The 16,750-nt window shown below is 37.6% G+C and overlaps 1 protein-coding gene across 6 annotated transcripts in view; it reads right to left on the bottom strand.

Annotated features, from left to right (window-relative positions):
* LRP2 (LDL receptor related protein 2) overlaps positions 1–16,750 on the bottom strand; it is a 135,611-nt gene that overhangs the window by 46,330 nt on the left and 72,531 nt on the right. For 4 of the 6 annotated variants that reach the window (XM_052793431.1, XM_052793433.1, XM_052793434.1 and 1 more), the window contains 13 exons: positions 16,072–16,181; positions 14,746–14,923; positions 14,185–14,398; positions 13,461–13,700; positions 13,150–13,338; positions 11,130–12,050; positions 10,407–10,572; positions 9,415–9,573; positions 5,641–5,930; positions 4,146–4,349; positions 3,854–3,883; positions 3,500–3,742; positions 1,688–1,813 (listed from right to left, as the gene is read on the bottom strand). In XM_052793431.1, coding sequence (XP_052649391.1) covers positions 1,688–1,813; positions 3,500–3,742; positions 3,854–3,883; positions 4,146–4,349; positions 5,641–5,930; positions 9,415–9,573; positions 10,407–10,572; positions 11,130–12,050; positions 13,150–13,338; positions 13,461–13,700; positions 14,185–14,398; positions 14,746–14,923; positions 16,072–16,181 — 3,070 coding nt within the window. The remainder of the gene's footprint in view (positions 1–1,687; positions 1,814–3,499; positions 3,743–3,853; positions 3,884–4,145; positions 4,350–5,640; positions 5,931–9,414; positions 9,574–10,406; positions 10,573–11,129; positions 12,051–13,149; positions 13,339–13,460; positions 13,701–14,184; positions 14,399–14,745; positions 14,924–16,071; positions 16,182–16,750) is intronic. The other 2 variants (XM_052793436.1, XM_052793437.1) reach the window with 1 other exon arrangement.

The following is a 16,750-nucleotide window of genomic DNA, read 5'->3' as shown; positions in this document are numbered from 1 at the left end:
CCTATGTATGACTTCTTTCTTTCTGTTACCTTTCCAACTTGTTTTAAGTTGCTTTTGAGTCCATGTTATGCAAAAATATTACAGATCCCAAAAAAGAAAGAGAAAAAATTATGCTAGGAAGGATGTCTTTTCACAGCCTATCTGCAAAGAGTTCATTGTACAAACTAGCTTGATCTTTGTATGCAAAAAATGGGCTTAATTCTCTCCTTCAGTATATGTATCAGCTAATACGTAGACAGAATTTGCCCTGGAAATAGGATCGCATGCAGCAACTGTAAATATGTTCTATGTTCATACTTGAGATTCATGCACAAGAAAATTACTACAGTCCAATATACGCATTTCTCCAGTGCCCAAACCAGGCAGAAGCAGACTTCATGCTTTACAAGGAATCAAATTGTGCAGTAAGGAAGTCATATGTCATGGCAGATAATGCTTTCCTTGTTCTCCCACCGATTTTTCTTCACTTGGAGGTAGGAGTCCTTTCTTAATGGCAGTGAAGAACAAACTGTAACACTGAATAGTTCTAGCTAAGCATGCTGCAAATATTCCTTCCAGACTTTGCCTGAGCCCCTTGATCCTAGCATATATAGAGGGTTTGATAATTTCTTCAGCAGTTACTGGTACTTTCCTGTACCCTTTGATGGTTTCAAGGTACCAAAAAGGACCCAGTCTGGCCTTTTAACTTGCTCTTCTATGTGCCTTTAATAATGGAAATCAAAGGCAATTAACACATTGCTCATTAATGTTTGGGGCTTCTTTCATCTCCTATTCTCCCTTTCTCTCCCTCTTTCTTGCCCTTCACCACTTCTCAATTTATGTAATTAAGCAGTGCTGCTGGGACATAAACAGTAGAAGGGACAAAGCACACCTTTCATGAGCAGCACAAGAATCACTATGCCTGTGTATATAGCCGCGTATTTTTGACATGTAGGGGTCCATAGATAAAAGTGGCCACATTCTGGCTAGAAAAACTGAACTCATGTTTTAGAAAAATTGTGGCATAGTTAATTCAAGGCAGGTACCTTTAGGAAAACTAGTGAAAGCAAAAATAATCCACTCAGGCAATACTAAAAATAAATCATTCTCTGAAAATATCCATTATGTTTTATAAACTGATCTAAAACATTTTATATGGGAAACGTACTACCTAACTACTACCTAATAAAAATGTGTGTACTAGCGAAAATAAGCTAGTTTGTTATTAAGGCTGATTGAAAACTAGACACTTTTATACACTAACTGCAAGCTACAATGAACAACAAACCTTATGCTAAGGCATACATAACTGCATGAAAGAGCTGAAAGAAATTACATTTGAGACAATATACAATTTTATTTGATTAGAAGGAAAAATATTCTAATGTTAAAGTTCCAGAAAAAGCCAATTCAGTATAATACTTTAGTGCCAACTACCTTATAAAACCATAAAGGATACAGAGCAGAATATGCAAAAGGAATGATCCCTCAAATATTGTATAAAAATGATGAAAAAAATTATGATCTTTTTTATTAGATAAAAGCATGATTTAGATAATTGAGCTAATAATACAATGCATATACCTTATAACTTTTCAGTATTACAAGAGTAGATGTTTTGAGAACAGTTGGAGTTATGTCAAAGGTAAAGAGCAGTGGAATAAATTACTGAAGTACAAGAAAAGTAACTGAGGCCCTATTAACTTACCACAATGAGTAGGGCTCTCATCACTCATATCTCCACAGTCATTATCACCATCACACAAATATGTTCGAGGAATGCAAATATTTGTGCTTTGACATTTTGTAAAACCAGACTGGCAAGTGCGCTCCGCTTGAAGGGGGGGAAGAAAAAAAAAAGCAAAAGTTCTTTAGAGCTTTTTTTAATACTGTTAAGCTGTATCTCATTGAAAGATATGTAATATTGTTAAAGAGAGTCCCATGTCACTCACTTGCAAAAGTGCACTCATACGGCTTGTGCTATACAGAAACAACTAGACAATTGCTTTTATTGACAAAAATCCTGACAAAAACATGATCAAAGAAACATGCCAATACTTGGGAGTGAGGGAATGTAAACTGACATGTATTCACACTCTAATGCCTGCATTTGCAACAGCTGGTACCATATGAATCATCAGACCAACTAAAAATGACTAATAGACCAGGAATCTCAAATAGTCAGATTACACTGGGAATAAAAAAAATTGTTACAAATAATAAGTTTTAAAAAAAAAAAAAAAATCAGTGTGCATGCAAAAATGTAAAAAAAAAAAATATCTCTGAATACGTTTTCATTAATTCCTCTAATTCCAGATATAAATTTTCCACAGAGGGATGTAATCTTAGTGCAAAGACATGATGTCGTGGTTTAACCCCAGCCAGCAACTAAACACCACGCAGCCGCTCACTCACTCCCCCCCACCCAGTGGGATGGGGGAGAAAATCGGGAGAAGAAGCAAAACCCGTGGGTTGAGATAAGAACGGTTTAATAGAACAGAAAAGAAGAAACTAATAATGATAATGATAACACTAATAAAATGACAACAGCAATAATGAAAGGATTGGAATGTACAAATGATACGCAGTGCAATTGCTCACCACCCGCCGACCGACACCCAGCCAGTCCCCCGAGCGGCGAATCCCTGCCCCCCACTTCCCCGTTTCTGTACTGGATGGGACGTCACATGGTATGGAATACACCGTTGGCCAGTTTGGGTCAGGTGCCCTGGCTGTGTCCTGTGCCAACTTCTTGTGCCCCTCCAGCTTTCTCACTGGCTGGGCATGAGAAGCTGAAAGATCCTTGACATTAGTCTAAACACTACTGAGCAACAACTGAAAACATCAGTGTTATCAACATTCTTCGCTCTGAACTCAAAACATAGCACTGTACCAGCTACTAGGAAGACAGTTAACTCTATCCCAGCTGAAACCAGGACACATGATTAGTTTGATTAACTGCAATAGTAGTCAATATTGAACTAATCACAGTTTACATCTTAAGGAAAACAAACATAACCGATAACTTTTTGAGACCTAAGGCATAAAATTTTAAACAGAATAAATACAAACTGTCTCTGTATAAGTGTCACAATACACACTCCTGATGATTAAATCTAGTATAATTAATATAGCATGACACAAAGTAAAAACCCACTGTCAAATTCCAGGCCAATCCTGCAAAAATATAAGCCCTGCATCCAACTAATCTGAAGTAATCTTTTTGAAGTCCATGGGATTACCCACAAGACCTAACATTAAGCACTGCATGAGCATTTGTTGCATCAAGGCAGGCTATTTAAAGCAACAGTTACTATGTAATATCTTAGGATACCTTGAATATCTTTTAACAATTCTATTTGCTTCAAATAACACAAAGCAAAATCTGTAATGTAAATACAGAAATCTTTTATCCTCTTTGCTGATTTTGTCATAATTCTTCACACACAAACACATTTGCCTCTTCTTTGGTCTAAAGAATCAGACTCAAATAGGCACTAGGTAATTAGGATAAACTTACGACAATTTCTCTCATCTGATGTGCCATTATCGTAACAGTTGTTTACTCCATTGCAGACATACTGAAGAGATATACACCTTCCATTATTGCAAGTAAATTCTGTGTGGGAGTCACAAGTTCGGAACAAGCAGCCAGCCTCATCACTGTTATCTCCACAGTCATTGTAGTGATCACAGCGGTAATGATAGGGTACGCATCGCCCATTACCACACGTAAAAGCTGTTGGCTGACAAGTATGGAAAGCTGCAGGAAATAACAACAACAACAAAAAATTTTTTAAAAAAAGGACATACATGGATAAAACGTAATCTAAGTTCGCTGACAAAGTAGCAAGTAAAATCACAATATTTTTACCTGCCAGGGCAAACACAGCTGCAAAACGGACTGCGTGGAAAGTAAAATACATATTTGAATTAAACAAAGTAGAAATTGGTTATACATGATAAAAATTCAATACTCTAGTGTTTTTGGATTCTAGAGCAAAACAGTAGCCATTCAGACTTAAAAGTCTGTGAGCAAGCAAGGGATCATTTCTGAACTACAGCCATAAGATTCATGATCATAAAGCCATAAAACTGATTGAGAATACAGCACAGGCATGAAAGAGTATGCATCACTTCCTCCTGCAGTTATTTTAAATGCTTACCACACACACTCTCCAATTCATCACTGCCATCACCACAATCATTGTCATTGTCGCATTTCCATCGCTCAGAGACACATTGCCCATTAAGACATGTGAAGAAACCAGTATCACACCTGGTACCATTATCCACAATACAGTGCTTGTTATTATTGGCTAAATACCAGCGACCTTCAGAGGGGCACTGACATTCTGCACCAGCTGGACCTATATTTATGTTTGACAGTTAAAAAAAAAAAAGGAGACAAAAAATGAAGCAAATTTAATATTGACGCTTTAGATAGGGTTCAATGAAACTGTTCACAGCTGTAACACTGGAAAAGGCAATGAAATTCTCACAATTCCTGTAAGATCTATCTGCTTAGACAGAAGCATGGTGACTTAGCCAGATTTTTATCTCAGTTAAGCATATGCAAACCCATTAAAAATCAGAAGAGTTATTTCAGAACTCCCTAGAGGAACTGAAATCAGACCTTGGAGTTTCTTAATATTTGCTTGTTGTCCAGATAGTTTTTGGGTGGCAGCAAGATGGCATCTGAGGCTCTCAAATATCAGAGCTACACCAGCTGAGGCTCTATCCCTTGAAATCAAAATAGGGTTTTCAAAACTCCTTACACTAGACTAACTGCTCTTCTCAAAATCAATGAGAAGTTTGAGTTGTTTTCAGGCAAGACAGATTTCTAAAGGCATTTAAGATGCTACAAATGAAAGCAGGCACTGGATGAGGTTTTTTTAAGTCAAGGATCATAACTTCCAAAAATCCACAACACACAAAACAGCTCTGTAAGAGGTATGCTCTTTGGGGTGTACTGCCATTCTGGTTTCCTGGCCACCTGGACTGGTGACCTGTTGGAGCACTTTGACTCTGTCCTTACACATGCACAAGGAGAGATACAAGGTGGGATGACACTCAAGTCTCACCCCAATATACAGCTGATGATACAGAGTATGTTTCTGGAGTCCATGACTCAAAAGGACACCTGCCCCACAGTGTAAATAGAAATCAACTTGTGCTGTCTTCTTACTAATTGTCCAACATTTAAAATGAGGCAGTAGAAACATTTATTTTGGAAATTAATCATTAGGGAAAGACTTCATAATATCATGTGATAAAGAAATAGTGACCATTAAGGTTTTTTAAATATGTGGTAGGAAACATCTGTTCAGTATACAGCTTATCAGTACGTATTCCTAAGGTAACCGTATGTTGCAGAGCTCACTTCATGTCTCATTCCAGAGGAAAAAAAAGTTAAAATCCCAGAAAAAAATGTTTTGGTTTAATTAGAGAAACACATAATTTCTATTTGTGAGCATTCTCAGACACAACCCTCAGGTGTGTTGGCAAAACACCATGACCTTGAATGGTAATAATTTTGATTGCATTTATAAATAAAATAAATATTAAACATTTAGGAACACTAAGAAATATTTCAGCTGTCCCCATGTGACTATAATTGTTATACTATGAATTCTAATACAGGCAACACTAACAGCTTACCTGGTGCACAGATGTGACTGCAGCCACCATTGAACTGGTTGCAAGGGTTGGTACACTGTTGCTGCTTACTTTTTGCCCAGACATGAATATCCATCGGTCTTTGTGGAAGATTCATGATCATTACAATCTGATCTGAACCATCATACTTATTAGCTCGGTAAATGCTTCGTGTGTTCCAGTCTGTCCAATATATGTGTTGATCAAACAATGTCATTGCAAATGGATGCAGAGCAGTGCTAACAATTACCTCACGATTTGTACCAGTGAGAGTGCATCGCTCAATCTTCTGCCTAAAATAACAAAGAAACGATTATATCTTAAAAGAAAGAAGTCTTTTAACTTATGTATAAAGCCATGCCCTAATTAGTCCAGCAACTAGTATCCACCATTTCAGTAATGTGCACCAATATGTAGGATGCTGTTATGAGTTAAAAATCTCAAATTTTCCAATCTATGGCTTCAATAGTGATACAGAGTAGCAGCTCTGTAATACTGACACAATAATGTACTGGAAGTAATCGGGCTGAAGATTGAAATGTTTAAACAACTATGCTATTGAGAGCTAAAATGAATGCAAAACTTCATGAGAGAATACACTTTTGGAATGGGTATGATGTTGGTGACTTCTTGTACCAGGAGAAAACCAACAGTCCCATGAAATGAGACATGTTTTCATTTCAGTTTTATCTTCTGCAGATCCAAATTTACACAAACAGGAAATGCAAGCAAATTCATGAGACTATAAACATGCATTTTCTGCTATTTCTCACGTAAGAATACAGGAGGGAAAAACAGTTCTAATGTATAACAGCCAGCTCATATATAACATCTAATAGCCACAAATACATAGTGAATGATAAACATTTCTACCCAGTTGATCTTCCAGTTTCGATTCTACCTTAGGAACAGTGTTTGCAATGATAAACAAAATTCCAACAAACAAGTCTTCAAGAAGCCCCAGAAAATCAGGGTTCAACTCCAAGTTCTGTGATAGACATGTTCTGCTGTATGTGAACCATTCCTTACTCGCACAGACAGCACTACTGACCTGCAACCACCTTGCCACTGCTTCTCCCCTTCAGCCATTCCCACCCTTAATGACCACTTCAGCAAAGGTCAGTGGGGAAGCAGAAGACATGCTGATGCCAGGAGACTCCATATGCACTATTCATGCAAGCACATTATTTCTAAGCATTGTTTATAAAACAATGATAAATGCTAGAGGTTCCTTTTACCACACAGATTCCTGTCTGAGATAGGCAGACCATACAAGAATAAAGCATGAGAGAAGAGAAAATGGAAGATGTTCAAAAGTTATTTGCATTGAGGATTACAAGAGAAGGATTAACAAACAATATATGGGGTTATTCAAAGGAAGAGAAAGAGCTTGACAGAAAAACATCAAGATACAAGTATATGCTGAAAATGAGATGAGGTACTGTCAGCAAGTTGAAGATAGTAGAACAAGAATGAGCATGGATAAAGGCTGTTCCCTGCCTCCAGCTCCCAGCATCTTGCTGTTCAGTCACACTGTAATGTTCTCATTGCAAGGCTGCCAACCACTTACTAACAGAAAGAACACACTTTGGGTTGTCTTTGCTCCATCAAGTATGGCATCATTCAATTGCACTGCTCTTAATACTCATCTCTAAAGAGCAGACAAAGGTAGGACAGCGTGTATGCTTACATATAAAGGCATAATGCCTAAGTAGTTGAGCGGTGTTTATGCAATGTCAGTGGAACAGAACAATTCTTTAAGAGGCTGTGGCCTCTTTCACACACAAGCTTCTTTTCAGAAGCTAATAAGAATCCCAGAATGGCTCTATGGAGAGTAAGAATAAGGAAGCTGTGGGACTAAAGACATCACATCTGGTGATTTTCTTCCTGCTTGCAGCTTCTGTCCCTGTTCATCATTGTGTAGCCAATACCTCTTGCCTGTGAAGTCAGAAGGGCCAAATGTTGTTACTGGAGACTCCAAGTGGAAGCTCCACCCTTCAGTTAAAGCCACCAAAAGAGTTCTCACAAAAACACAGAAATGCTCCAACAACTTAGCATTAGCAGTAAGAAAATCACTTGAACTTATTTTATCTAACCTCAAAGCAACTGTATGTTTAAGTCTCCGCTACAGACAAAATTTAATTATTACCAATTGTATTTAAGGCATTTACTAGATTACCAGTGTGGTTGAATAAGAATGTAAATGGCTAATGAGAGAAAATGAGTGGATAAGAAAGTTCTCAACAAGCTGAACAGCTAGTGTCCTTTGTCATCACTAGTAGGAAGGAAAAAGCTGCATTTCATATAAGTGGGAGAAGAAAAAACAGAATTTTAGTAATTATTACAGGAAAATAATAATAGGCAACACTTTATAAGGCAAAAGCTTTAATGTGAAAGAACAGTTGTGGGAAAAGTGCAGGAAGGCACTTTTCTATGAAACTGCATTGCTACAAAAGAAAAGAAGCTCAAATGCAATTCTCCTGCAATACAGGCTCAGATAATTTCATGCCACAGGGAACTTTTTAGGGGGAGCCCTGTCAGCAAGCTATTTGGTGAGGGATTCTTACTATGTTGCATGCAGCAACCGTGAAGATATGGGAAAGGAACAGTGTACAACTAGTACATACATTCTACCTACTTGAGATGTATCTCAAGACTTGCGTGTGTGCCCAATGGTATCACAATACTTACAAGGCAACAAGAGGGCCTAGAACAAAAGAATAGAAACCCTATTTTAGAGAAAGAGGGATAGCACCTTGGGGAAACTAGCATAAACAAGAGGAGAATGAGTAAAAATGGAGAATATACAGCTCACCCTTGTGTTCCGTTGGTGCATTCAGAGCTAAGGACCACTGTCATTTTTGAGTCTGGTCTTCATATCTTACCCCATGCTGGTATCTGTCCCTTTGAAGGGGTAAAGGCCCTCCCCATGAAAGTCAGAATAAAGATGACTTCATACTATTTAAGTATATGCTCTCCTATCTCCATTAACTAGAGTTTGAAAGAAAAAAGAGAATGTCTCATTTGACATCCTGCATTCCCCTTAAAATAGAGGGTCCCATTACAGGTGCCCTGCCTTCCTGCACACAAACGAATGAATCCAAATAAGAATGCCTTCCTCCCAGAAGATCCAATAGAGGCACAGATGGTAAAAGTTATTATGCTACAGACATCACTTTTCTGTCACAGCAAAGGAGAAGCCTGCAAAAGAACTGCTATGCTGAAGGAACCAGAGGGGAAAGGTTTGATTGCTGCAGTGATTTCTCTGAGACCATGAGTGAATTTCATTGGATACAAACTAAATTTTTTTAAAAAAACTTTCCTGCTAACAGCAGAAATTCTGGGGGCATAAATTGAAAGGTAGAGTTCTATCTGGTAGGCAGCAGCAAGAACATCATGCCAAATTCCACATGTGACAGGCATTAACCATGAGAAACAAATGACGTAAAATGTGCACTGGGATTGTATTTGTTAGATGCTGATAAAAGTCCTGAGTTGCACACAAGATGAACAAACTGCCAGTGGGTACAAATGCCATAAAGCCATGAACTAAATCTACACTGTGGCATAACAAAACTTCTTATTGCACAGTAGTTCCACATCAATATCAAGACTTGACATTGCATTGCTATTAAGTAACTCTTAACATTCCATAATACAAAGTACCAAATTCAATTGAAATGCTGAAAAACAGTTTAAAAAATGAGGAAAAATAAATAATAGATCTATTAAAAAATTAACCAAGTGTAAACCAACAAGTGTGTTATGAATACATACAGATTTGCATCAGCCCAGTATAGCTGCTGTTCTTCATAGTCCAGGGTAAGCCCGTTTGGCCATACCAAACTGGTGCTCACAATAGGTGTTCTGAAGTTTCCTCCAAGTGTAGCTCGTTCTATCTTTGCATTTGTACTCCAGTCAGTCCAGTACATGTACCTGTCAATAACATGATTACAAGGTTATATTTTCAGCAAATAAAGCTCAGAAAGCTCTTATCTGCTCCAGGGTATTTCCACCCTGGTGTCCCTCACTGAAGTGTGCCATGCAAAACTAGTGGAAAAGAACTTCTTCCTCTATTTTGGCCCACATTGACAAGGGAATCTTCTAGCAGGGATCACTGGGGTGCACTGGAGTGAACTTCAGAAAAGTATTTCCAGCTCCCATGAGAATCCAGTAAAGTCAATTAATCTCTTTCTTATCTTTCTTCATTTGAAATACAGTAAAATCAGTAATGAAAATAGAAATTCAATATAATACCCATCCTCTCAGGGAATGTTTTGATACTGAAACAGGAATTCTTCTGAGGCACTCATGAAATGCAACAGAAAAAGGGAAAGATCTATCTATATAGAGAAATCTCTTGGCAGCGCCACCTGATTATCCTGATTTGATATTCTGGAAGAAATCTTGGTTTCAACAAACACCCTTTGTTTTTCTGCCTTACACAGCAAATGGAGAATAATTAGTTGCTTTACAAACACCTGCTTTCAACATCATTCTCATTTATCCCCAGTACCCGGCTCCCACCCTCACTAAGTGGAGCCTCATGCACTACACATTCAGAAATATTCTAAAAACCTCAGAATAAAATTCAAATCTCTGAGGCTGAGATCAGCTGTAAAAAATTAAACCTAAAGAGTTAGATCTAGGACAGTTATGCACAGCTGGAACATCGGACTCAGAACAGGAAGTATCTGGCAGTCTTCATCAAAGTCTGAATTGTAGTTTCACCTGCAGTCAAAATAAAGTATATGAAGAGCAACACATACCCTCTGCAGGGATCTAATACAATGGCTCTTGGTCGTGGAACCCGGGCAATCACTGTGCGGTTAGATCCATCCACAGCCATTGAGCTGATAGTCTGATTGAGGTAGTCACTGTAGTAAACTCTGTTATTGATCCAATCAAAGGCTATGCCATCTGGAGTCCCCAGGTCTTAGACACATGCAAGCAAAACCACACAAGTTCAGTATAGTTTCCTGAGATACTGCAATACTCTTCATCTGTTATAATGTGGCAACACCAAAGATCTCTTTGAAACACCATTGGTATCAATGCAAATTTGTCCATTTAAAAATCTGAAGAACTAATACTTAGGATGCAGGCAGTCCTGCGTATGCAGTAGGGTTACAAAGACCTTTTTCTCACATAGACCTAAGTTCTGGTTGCTATTCTCCAAGTAGCAAGAATCATCCCTCACTCCACAATATTAACTCACTATATATAATTTTAATTTATTACATATAATTTTATATATATAATAATATTTAACCAGGTTTATATTTCTATTTCATTGTGATCAAGATGAAATAAGAATCTCGGAAGAGGAAAAAACTGAGGAGAAGAGTCAAAAGGAGCATTTCATCAGATATCTTAACTAAATAGTCTACCTTGACCATTAGCATAAAAATACCTGCTGAGCTAGTGCTAGGTGCTGCAGTCCATTTTTTTTCAATATCCAATTACTTTGTATCACATTTCAGTGCACTTACCAGATGCAACTACTGTTGGAGAGCCAGTTCCTGAGTAAATACTAACATAACTGATTCTTCCTGTCCCTGAAGGGTAACTTTGTGTAAAATATATTCGGTTGCTTATGCTGTCAAAATCCAGGGCCACTGCAGTTCTTAACACATTGACTGTGCGGAAGGGAGGACTGTGATTTTCAGGATCTAGGTGGATACTTCTGAGGGCATTCTCAAGAGCAAAAATCAGGTAATCATCAGTTGAAATGGAACATCTCTTGCCATCACTACCTAGTGTTCCAAAGGCACAACCACATTTGGGTGCCTGCATGTCAGGCAGGGCAAAACACAGATGAGAACAGCCTCCGTTGTTGTCCAAACAAGGATTGTTGTTGACATCAAGGGGTGAACGTGACTGGAAATGACTGTTGTAAATGGTAACATCCCTTAGCCAATTAATGTTGTCTCGTATTACTGTTGGCTGATCAGTATTGCCTGGCTCCTTGCTGGCTTGGAAGACTTTTTTCAGGTTCCGATCCACCCAGATCATAGAATTTCCAAAGACAGTGATACCATACGGAGTTGGATAGCGACTGCCATAACGTACAATTTCAACATCACCACCATCAGGCTGAATTCTTGCAATCATATCTAAGGAATCATCCACCCAATAAATGTAGCCATTGCTGTGATCTATGGCCAACCCACGAGGTGTGACAATTCCCTCAGACACAAGAACTGTTCTGTTGGTGCAGTCAAGAAATGCACGTTCAATCTTTGGATTTTGCCCATAATCTGCCCAGAACAGGTATCTGGTTTTTGGGTCGACTACTATGTGCCTTGGCATATCTATGGTAGTCTTAAGCAGAACACGGCGATAAGTTGTGTTTAAACGCAAAACTTCTATAAAGGTCTCTGTCAGGAATGCATTTGTAAAATAAAGATTTCCTGTATTTAAAGAAGAAGAAAAAAAAGCAGAAAAACAAACCAGAAGGTTAATATATAGCATCAACACCTGAGAAACATAAGCTGATAAAATACTAAACAATAAAATGAATATCCATAAACATCTTAGTAGTTGGAAGCATAAGGTACTTGCCTACACTTTGAGGAATTAGAAAGAAGACACCCAGACTGACAATAGCCAATTAATTTCTAAATCCTCATTGATAGCCATGGGGAAAATCAGTGGTATAAAGGTCAAAAGTGCATTAACTACAGTTGTTCTTTAGGTGTTCTCTTTTTTTTTGATCTAAGCTTTCGGCTTGCGCTTACATGGTCATCCCTTTACTTTTTACAACACACAACTATGAAATCCATGTTATGGCACAGCACTGTATACAGTAACTAAATTAAGTGTATACAGCAGGTGATTATTCTAACACTCATCCCAACAAGCCTATCAATCAACAGAAGAACTTTTGCAAAACATATATGTAGTATGTATATGTATAAAATAAAGCTATTAATGGCAATGGTCAGCTACTTGGAGTTGATAAACACTTTCTGAAGAGTTAATATTTGAATTAATCTCTAATATGTTTAAATAGGAACAGGAAGTGCAAGTGGAGAAATTAAAGTTCAAAGACAAAATATTTCTTCTGCTTGCTTTATTTTTCATTATAATTGATAGGATTTGCACACAGCAGTCTGAGGGTAGATGAAGGGTCCTTCTTTCTTATTAACAATGTCATCAGACAACTTTTGTGCACTCTTCTCTGGTACGTGTTTTTCACTATGGTAGTATAGTAGTACACTGGAAAACAGCTACTTATGAATACATAGACAAGAAGAGAGACCTAAGACAAATATGAAAGCATCATGAGAAAAAAGGTTCTATACACCTGCTCTGATAAACTTTCATTTTTACACACACAAACATAAGAGCCATTCATGACTTCCTCATGTTTTAAAATCAGTCCATAGACACACAAGTTAGAATCATAGGACTTCCGTTCAAAATAGTTCCATTGGGATCTGTTTATGTTATTCTAAAAATTTTACAATCTGTAAAGAATAACATTCTCCTAAATTCAGCTATGCTTACCTGCTACCCAGTCAATTGCAATGCCACGGATCCCATTTCGTCCTATACCATTTGTAACAACATTTCTAAAATAAGAACCATCAGGTTTAATTTTACGTATTGCATTCTGAGAAGAAATTGTGCTACTGAAGTCACACCAGTAAATGAAACCAGAAGGCATGTGAACATCCACATGAAGCGCATTTCGACCTGAAATATTTTGAAAAGTAATAATTAATCCCTTTGATACAAACTAATTTCAAACATGCGCTATGCCAGCAAGAAATTAAGCATTGTAAGATTTTTTTTTTCCTGCTATAATATTCACATACCTCTTCCTGCCAGTGGTACCATGGCTTCAGAGTGATCAGATGTCTCTAAACTAAATCCTTTAATTGCAGAAAGCATAGAAACAATTACAAATGAACTGTATGGGGAACAGGTTCTGTTATCAGGATTTAGCTGAAACCCAGTAGCACAGGCACAGGAGAATAACCCACCAGGTAGAGGCAGGCAAAGCTGCTGGCAAACTCCAATATTATTACTGCAGCCATTTAAGGAACCAGCAGAATCTGTGAAAGACACACATGGCAAGACATAAAAATCTGAACTGTATCGTCACAAACTCCCACAGATATATAACCAAATTCATATCCTTGCATAGTATTAACAACCAGCTAACAAAAATAAAGATCTTAATCACTGTACACTTCAGCACATAAGCGTTAGCAATGGATTTGCTGGTTTCTTGTCACCTAAGATCTATGGGGCCAAGAGTCAGATAAAACGGATATATAAATTTGAAGCCAAAGTAACAATATTTGTTATTTAGTCAATATTACGTTGATAACATTTTAGTAAAACTACATGTGCTAATAGATGCCTTAACTGGATGGTGGAAAATCTCTTTACCAAAATCAGGTAGAATGCTTCTGACACTTTTCCTGAATGCCTAATCAAACCATTTCCTTTGAAAGAGCATGCATTCTGTCTCCGAGGGAAGTTTGAGTTTTCACAAGTTGGATATCCTGAAATACCTCTTTAGCAAATACTCACTGTCTCTGTAATACACACGTAGGCACTTCAGTCTTGGGACATTATCTCTCAGCACTACTTTGTTTGCTCCAGTGGACTTGTCAACTCGTTCAATAACTTCATAATCTCGATCAGTATAGTACAGAAAGGTATCATACACAGCAATTCCCCATGGATGAGAAAGATGAACCACCAGAGTCACACGATTTGTACCATCCACATTGCCTTTCTCAATCTAAGAAATCAGTTTAAAGCTTAATATTACATTTCTTACAATAAAAGTTCAATGTTACAATATAAAATTAAAATGCAACATATGCTACTAAAATCTCTTCACGCATGAGATCTTTATTTACAAGGTAGGAAGGAAAGGGTCAGCAGGATGCCAATAATGATTTCTGGTTTTTCATTCAAATCCATCATATATTTTTAATGGTAATTAGTAACAACAGGTATTCAGATTTTGCTTGGTCCTGCAACTCCCAGTTACATGAGTAAACTAAACTGAATTACTCATGTGAACCACAGATGCAGAGATAGATGAACAGGTAAAAAAGCACTTATTAAAAAAATATCTCCTACCACTCCTGTGCTTGTGACAGCCCAGTACAACTTTTGTTCCTTAATGTCAATGGTAATGAACTCTACATGGTCAAGGTTGCCAGTGAAGAGGGTTTGTATGCCTGATCCATCCATGCTTGCACTGGCAATCTTTGCTGGGACTCCACTGTCAGTTCCCTGGTCTGTCCAGTACAGCTTCCTGTAACACACATTATCACGTGTTAGCAAAGCAACAGAGATCAATGGACCAGAGTCACTTGAGCGTATGGTTAAATTCATCTCCTTCATCAGCCAAATACTTCAGCACATGCTGAACAGAGATCACTTTGAACCAGGCCACAATGAAAAAGAGATTGTTCGAAAAACGAGAAGAATGCTTGTTCTCTTGAAAAAGAGAAATGCCTTGAAAAAAAGAAATGTCTGTTTCTCTTGAAAAAGAGAACAATGTTAAATCATTTTTAGAAATCTGTAACCTCCCCTGTATCATCCCACAATACCACCAGCAGGTAAACTCAGTAGAGTATTAGGACTATAGCAAGAAAGCAGGAGAATAATAATTCTGTTTCACAGATGGCTGCAAGGTTTCAGCAGTGAGTTTGGTTCCAATTTGGAATTAAAACTACAAGTTCAAAAAATCTATATGAAACAGAATTCCATTATCTGGCTCTGTGGAATATGTGCACCGCTCTGGCCTCAGTTGCTGAAGAACACCTCGGGCACATGACAGCCAGCCTCCCAGCTAGGGACAAAAAGTAAGGCATCAATTCATCTGAAAACCTGCCAACTCACCAGCAGAACTGTCTTATTACTAATATGGTCCTATGGAACACTGACTGGGGGTGGGGGGAAGCATCATACTGCAATTTTGAGTGCTTTGTTGGAAAAAAAGCAAATTACAGCTCTTTTTGGGAGAAAGCTGAAAAATCTTATTTAGTGCTATGCTATTTAACATGTGACATTCTTCCCATGTAGTGTGTCTTTCTACTATAGATAGGCCTCAAGACAGACATCACAAGATATTATAAAGAAAGACTTCAGAGTTGTCTTTAATACGGGTTCCCATTTTTCAGAGATTTTTTTCACAATCATAATATTCTGAGATCCTTTTTAATTAAAAAATTTTACCATATAAGTATATGGTAAATTAAGGAGAATAAACACCTATGCAACAATTTATGAGGCCATGCAATTATTTTCTAGGGCTTAAAAAGACTAAATAAATTCCACACAAATATGAAAAAAACAAAACCACGTAAAATCCAGAATGGAAGCTGAAGACCCTAAAAATTAAGAAAAATGTGGAGAATATAATTATGTGCAAAGACAACAGCAATTTTGGAAATTTACCCTCTTGCTGGATCAACTGTCAAACCAATTGGTGTGCCAGCTCCCAGAGAGGTGCCATCATTGGTAATCAGTGTTTTCCTGTACATTACGTCACCATGCAGCTTCAGGACCTATGCAAACATTGAACTCATCAGAGCATGTAATATAGAACTTAAGATAGATTTTCAAATTAAAGGAAGGAAGCCTAAATCCACAGGGAGCTGAAATTGCAGAATACTCTCCCACATACTAGGAAGAGCGAGCACATTGTTCTGTACTCTAACCATCTCCCTTCTCTAACATGCACCCCTTGAATGAGCTGCTTGCAGCTTAGAACCTGCCTATGTTAACAAGTAAGCATCTTAGGTATAAAAATAGTTAATCTTTCAGCTTCCATAATATCTTGAAAGTATTAAAGGCTGAACAGGTTGATGAAATGCTGATTTAGAAAGTATTCAATTTTATTTGTTTAAATTAGCTGCCTTTTAATTTAATAGTATGTATTTATGTTTTGGGCCAAGGACATTAATGTCTGGGCTTACTCACAGTCATTACTGTATTACATATTGCTTATCCTCTATTTCCCTACACTAAATGGCAATTTTATCCTTCACATAGCATCAGACTGCTAGTCTCCAGAAAGCTACATAATATGATATCAAAGCATTTGGGAGTGGATCTTACTGCATTTGATGGCAAC

The sequence above is a fragment of the Harpia harpyja genome, chromosome 7, assembly GCF_026419915.1.
Source record: "Harpia harpyja isolate bHarHar1 chromosome 7, bHarHar1 primary haplotype, whole genome shotgun sequence".
Taxonomy (NCBI): domain Eukaryota; kingdom Metazoa; phylum Chordata; class Aves; order Accipitriformes; family Accipitridae; genus Harpia; species Harpia harpyja.
This window is presented reverse-complemented; position numbering and strand designations above follow the sequence as displayed.